The sequence below is a fragment of the Octopus bimaculoides genome, chromosome 28, assembly GCF_046866305.1.
Source record: "Octopus bimaculoides isolate indiv1 chromosome 28, ASM4686630v1, whole genome shotgun sequence".
Lineage (NCBI taxonomy): Eukaryota > Metazoa > Mollusca > Cephalopoda > Octopoda > Octopodidae > Octopus > Octopus bimaculoides.
In genome coordinates, this window is record NC_142955.1 from 21,822,796 (window position 1) to 21,829,761 (window position 6,966).

At 36.5% G+C, this 6,966-nt stretch overlaps 1 protein-coding gene across 1 annotated transcript in view; it reads left to right on the forward strand.

Moving 5' to 3' along the window:
- Positions 1–538: 538 nt before the first annotated feature.
- Positions 539–6,966, forward strand: part of LOC106878451 (uncharacterized) — a 31,872-nt gene continuing 25,444 nt past the window's right edge. Inside the window, 4 exon segments of the mRNA XM_089344182.1 lie at positions 539–794; positions 2,922–3,023; positions 4,760–4,800; positions 5,817–5,936. Coding sequence (XP_089200308.1) covers positions 741–794; positions 2,922–3,023; positions 4,760–4,800; positions 5,817–5,936 — 317 coding nt within the window. The 5' untranslated portion in view covers positions 539–740.

The following is a 6,966-nucleotide window of genomic DNA, read 5'->3' on the forward strand; positions in this document are numbered from 1 at the left end:
ATCTGAAGGGCGGCCACACCTTCTCACAGTTCAGGAAATCTCAGTAGGCTTATATTCCTACGTGAAACAGACACAAGGCCTCAAACTTTGTAGGAGGGTACAGTCGGTTATATCAATCATAAAAACCTGCGTACTGGTACTTAATTATATCAACCCACAGATAAAATGAACGAAAAGCCAAAGTGAAAGTCAACGCGATTCGAACTTAGAACGTAAAGGGACATAACTTAAGACGTTTTTCTCTTAAAATAAAAATTACGGGAAAATAACAGACTAATTTATAACTTTGCATTTTATTTCCATAAATAAATAGAACACATCATAAATTTAAATCAATATGTATTTTTAAGAACATTTTCACACTAACTTACGGCACAACTTAAATAATTGTAGTGGAGGAGAGAGAAAAATATTGACCAATAGCAATGCAGTATTACCGTTAGTCCTTCTCAGAGTTGTCAAGAGTGAGAGAGGGTGTTTATATATGTAATATACAAATATATATTATATACATATATATTATATATATTTATATATTATATATATATTTATTTATATATATACGTATGTATGGCACAAACAAGGCCGATGTGTGTCTATATGTGTACATACGTATAAATATAAGTGGCGTGATAGTGTGTTTGTTTACATAGCTATATATATATATGTGTGTGTGTGTGTGTGTGGTTGTTATACGCTGTTGATTTAAGGGGCTGCACCCTCTCAACGGGGCAAATATCATGGCTTCGGGAGGCGTGAAGAATGAGAAAAGACTAGAAGAACACACTGTAGAGGTAAGTGTAACTGTATATAAACGAGAAACGGAGAGGGTTCTCCATACATGTGGTGAAAGTTTATAAAAAGCCGAACCATAACTATTCTACCAATATATGTATATACATATGTATTTGCGTGCCTGTACATTTATAATCGTATATATATATATATATATATATATATATTGTTTGCTGAGTATATATATTTTCACTTGTGTGAATCATATATACACACACACACACTCACTGGGCCCGTGTGTAAGAATACTATTTAGTTCCATATAAGCACTAACGAAAGAAAACCATTGTCAAATATTTTTCTACCGTGCCCATTCTTCCTGTTATTCGAACAGTATAACTAGAACCACATTTATTTAACGTGTCCTTCCCTTATTATTTCTTTTTAAAGACGATAAGTTACGAGTTAAGAGTCATTTCTAGCATGTCTAGCGACCGCTTACAAATTACTTCATCTCATGTGTTTATGTATGTCTATATATATATATATTCTTTTATTCGTTTCAGTCATTTGACTGAGGCCATGCTGGAGCACCGTCTTTAGTCGAACAAGTCGACCCCATGACTTATTCCATCCGTCTCTTTTGCCGAACGGCTAAGTTACGGGGGACAAACACTGACGTACACACACACAAACACACACACACACACACACACACACACACACACACACACACACACACACACACATATATATATATATATATACACGACGGGCTTCTTTCAGTTTTCGTCTGCTAAATCCACTCACAAGGCTTTGGTCGGCCCAAGGCTATAGTAGAAGACACTTACCTAAGGTGCCACGCAGTAGGACTGAACCCGGAACCATGTGGTTGGTAAGCAAGTGTGTGTGTGTGTGTGTTTTGTTGACAGTCCTTTAATGTCTCGTGTAGACTAGAACTAAGAGACCTCAACGAGGTCACATCAGTCAAATTACACTCTGGCCGTTTTAAAATAAGAACGAACGCATTGAATAATGCTAGATACACCATATTTGAATAATGACAAAATAGTTCTGACTGAAACATCTTTAGTCATAGGTCCGATGGATCAGGACTGATCCGGGGGTTAAACAACAAGAAAGACGTGATCAATGATGCAGTCCTGAATAAATGACAGTGTGGTCACGGCGGGAACGTGTATGATTATAGGTTTGTTGAATCTGGATGGATTCGAGAGTGAAATCACAAAAACCACAACAAGCAAGGAAACGTGAGATAATGTAGTCCTAGATATACTGTGCTTGAGTAAACGACACGATGGTCACAGTTGGAACGCTTGTAACTATTCTGAGGCTAAAAAAAAAAAAAGCAAAAAAAAGGGCGCATTAAATAAAATACTCCTAGATACATTCTGTGAATAAAAGACATGGTCACTAAAACAATATAAGTTTGCTGGGACAAGATTGACCTGGGGGCTAAGCACCAGGAAAGACTCATTATATAATGTAGTCCTAGATGTACTGGTCTGAATACAAGTGAGACCGGTCATGCTAGGAGAAGCTTTTTGATCATAGATCTACTGGATCAGTGTTGACCCAGGGCTAGAAAAAGAAAGGATATGTTAGATAATGTTGTCCAAAATACATTGTCTGAATAAAAGACGTGATGGTCACAATTGGAACACTTTTGATCATAGATCTGCTGGATTAGTTTTCATTTGGGACTAAACAATGACATCAATATAAGCCAATAAGATCCTGTACATGGGATGGTGGTGACCCCTGCTGTACTCTTTCACCACAACTTTCTCTGATTTCCTGTTTCTGTTGTGCCTGTAATTCAAAGGGTCAGCCTTGTCACATTGTGTCACGCTGAATCTCCCCGAGAACTACATTAAGGGTACACGTGTCTGTGGAATGCTCAGCCACTTGCACGTTAATTTCACGAGCAGGCTGTTCCGTTGATCGGATCAACTGGAACCCTCGACGTCATAAGCGACGTAAACTTGGGGTCTCATAAAGTGAGTTATTACTGTATATCAGTCAACTTATGGAAGACACTGGTTATGAAGTTGAGGATATGTTTTACTTGAATTTACCCTCTAACCCAGACTTTTTTTAAACTTTCACTGTTGTCATCATCAAAGATATTTTCTTAATTTTTCTTTTTTTTTTTCTTTCTTTAGAGTCTTACTGAAGTTTTCCGATGTTTCATTTGTATGGAAAAACTGCGAGACGCTCGTCTCTGCCCTCACTGTTCCAAACTCTGCTGCCTCTCTTGTATACGAGTAAGTACCAAAATCCTGTTCCACACTTCATGCAACCCAGATTGTGTTTACATTGTCACTGCAGGCGTGGTTATGTGGCCAAGAAGTTTGCTTTGCAGTCATGTTTTTTGGGTTCCGTCCCATTGCACACAGCCTATTGGGCAACTGTCTTTTACTAAAGCCCTGGGCTGATAAAAACCTTGAATTTGTGCATGTGTATAGGAGTCAAACGAGGTCATACATTCTCTTCTCTCTCCACTTGCTTTCTTATACTTCTCCACCTACTTCCTTCCCCCATCCAGGCCTTTTAACGAGTTCCTCATTATAAACTTTAAAGTAATTTAAATTTTTCACTCTCTTACCAAATTTGGGTTGGTTGAGTCATCTGGCACTATATCCATTTTCTTGAAATTTTAATTGTTAATTCTTACCTGTATTCACCTGTTGAAAATGTATTTTTTTTGTATGATGTAATACTTCTGTTCATCAATTAAAAAAACCCATCTGAAACAGCTGTAATGAACCACAATCCATCTGTTGTTATTTATTCTTCACCCAACTTAGAACTATCAATTCATTTGGATCTGGAGTGGATAGGAGTGTGTTTGTGTTTGTTCTCCTTGTCTAGTTTATGTCCTGATAGTAAACAAAACTCACCATTCTTACAAACTATGTCATATATTTAGAATTCTCTACAGAAAGCATTTCTGGGCTGTTTGATAGACTAGAGCAGTGGTTCCCAACCTTTTCACAGTGATTTCCAACCTTTTTATTTAAATGAGTTTTCCCATGGACCCCTTTTAATATACTTATCCTTATATATACTGTAAAAACCCATGTAATTTGTGCATCTGTGTAATTTATGCAGTTGATTTTCAGGATAAAATTTGTTAAAAAAAATGCTTCTGCTTGTGTAAAATTCACACCCAAAAGTTTTCAGAATTGCCAATCTGGCCAGGGAAGAAAGGTTTTCAATTTAGTTGTATTTAGCATTATTTCGCTTACTTCTAATTTGATTTTATTAAAATTTCATTAAATAAAAATAATTCTTGTTTAACAAGTATCACATTGAAAGCTATTAAATTACAAAGTGTTTGTGTTGTTTATAATAAACTTTATTTTACATTTCTTGCCCACAAGAAAAAGTTAGGATTGTACTATCCAGCATAAATAAAAGTTAACTTCATTATATTTTTTCTGTAAAAACCTATTCTCACATTAAATGAGCCAACTTTCCATACAAATTTGTACATTTGTACATCATTCTTCAGCAAAAAAAATTTCTAAAAACATTCTGGAAACAATCTTCTCATGTCAATTTACACCCCACCCACTAAAGTTTATTTTTGTTTTTGCAAAAAAAAGTGTGTAAATTACATGGATTTTTACAGTGTAGATATATATATATATATCTATATATATATATATATATATATATATATATATATATATATGAAATTTTGAATTTAGTTTGTGGATCCCCAGTATTAACTTTGTGGACCCTAGGTTGGGAACCACTGGACTAGGATGTTAAATATTACCGTTTGGAAATAGGTGACAATTGTGGATGAGAAATGCATTGAACTGTAGAAAAATCTTCTCTACCATATTTTTTGCCTGATCTATGCAAACATGCAAAATCCTATCGCAGTTGCTGCTGCCAAGGTTTTACAGAATGCCAACATGTACATGTCTAATTTTGGCTTTGTTAATTTAAGTATTTTCATAATATATCTTTCTTTTCTCGTTCCCTCCAGCGCTGGCTCACCGAGCAGAGGTCTCAATGCCCCCACTGCAGGTAAGTTGGTTGATGTTCTTGATTTATTGTATCGCCCTTGGTCATCCCCCTGCTCAGTTTTGATTGAGAAAAGGTGTTCCATATATATATATATATATATATATAAAATTATAATATAGGGTATCTAAGAGATACCGCCACGCTGAAAATAGCAGTCAAATCTTGACTCTAAACCACAATAAATGTTTAGAGTCAAGATTTGACTGCTATTTTCAGCGTGGCGGTATCTCTTAGATACCCTATATTATAATTTTAAATAATTGTTACCTTTGATGGTTTTTATTCCCATGCTGGCCACTTGATAAAATCAATATTTTAAATATCGATCTTATCCTTATTTATATAAATATATATATATATATATATATATGCTGTGCTTCTTCGATATGCATGTGCTCCTTTCTCCATTTTTTTCTTTTCTTTCTATTTTTCCTGAGCGTAAACCTATTACAATTTGTGTTTGTTTTTTTGCCTCATCTTGATGTTTTAATATGTATATATATATATAGCAGTTGTTTACTGTCAGCTTAATGTGACACCCAATAAGGGAATCATACTGCTACTATTTAACCCTAGGAAGCTGGACTGCTTCCTGTTGGCCTTGACACATTTCCTGTGTCCTTATATTTGTGAAGGGTGGGTGGGGAAGCTTGTCTCCCCTTCACAAATATAAGGACACAGGAAATGTGTCAAGGCCAACAGGAAGCGGTCCAGCTTCCTAGGGCTAAATAGCAGCAGTATGATTCCCTTATTGGGTCTGTCACATTAAGCTGACAGTAAACAACTGCTTTATCGTAACACTGCTGCTTATGTCTCTCTGTGAGATTTATAAATAGATCATTTCTAATATATATATATGTATATATATATATATATATATATATACACATACATATATAAATGACCATTACCAATGTACTCTGTTCTATAATTTACTCCCCATGTAGTAGTCCCTTTGTTTTCCCCAGTGTACTTATTCATTGCCTCTACCTCGTGTCTTTTTCTGTCTTCTACAGGGCTTCTCTACATCTCCATGAACTTGTCAACTGTCGCTGGGTGGAAGAAGTGACACAGCAGCTCGACTCCCTACAGCACTACACACTGCCTTCAAAGGTTGAAGACTGCGACAAAGACAGGTACATTCAACCACTTTCTCCCTCCATTCCCATTCTCTTCCCTTCCTCCTACTTTCCTCCTCTGCTTCTGATGCTATACTTGCCTTGTCTTGCTATTACTGACAAGTGGCAGCATCTAATATTATTATATTCAAATTCCACTGAGCCTGAATCTTGCCTTTCATCTTTTCAGGGTTGATAGCATAAGCATCAGTTGAGTATAGGGGTCAATGCAATTGACTTATTTGCTCCCCAAAATTGCTGGCCTCGTGCCAAAATTTGAAACCATTTTTGGTGTTGAGCTGGCAGAATTGTTAGCCCGCTGGATGAAATGTGTAGTGGTATTTCTCATCGCTATGTTCTGAGTTCAAGTTTCGCCAAGGTCGGCTTTGCCTTTCATCCTGTCGGGGGTCAATAAATTACCAGTTATGCACTGGGGTCAGTTTAATCACCTTACCCCCTCCCCACAAATTTCAGGTCTTGTACCTTCAGTAGAAAAGGTTATTATTAAGGTGGCGAGTGACAGAATTGTTACCATGTTGGACAAAATTCTTGTTGGCATTTCTTGTAGTTTTTACATTCATCATCATCATCATCATCGCCTGTTCAAACTCTACCAAAGCTAACTGTGCCTTTCATCTTTTGGGGGATGATGAAATACGTACCAGTCCACTGGGGGTGATGCAATTGACTAGCCCCCGCCCTTAAAATTTTAGGCCTTTTGCTTAAAGGTGAAGGAATTATTATTAAGAAGGTGGCAAGATGGCAGAATCGTTAGTGTCAAAAGAAATATTTTGCAGTATTTGTCCTGATTGTATGAGGTGCATTCAAGAAATAACTGCCTTTTTTTCCTGCCAAAACTAATGCCGTGTGGGCAAAATCCTTTGTGTGGGAGGTGGTGCCACCTTTTGAGCCTTTGCATTGTGTGCCTATGATGGGGCATGAGCTATAACATAGTTTCATTCCATTAAACCCACTTTTCAGCAGAAATATGAAAGGCAAAGTAGAGTTTGTTTGATATTAGAACAACATCATGTCAAAGACTGTAATG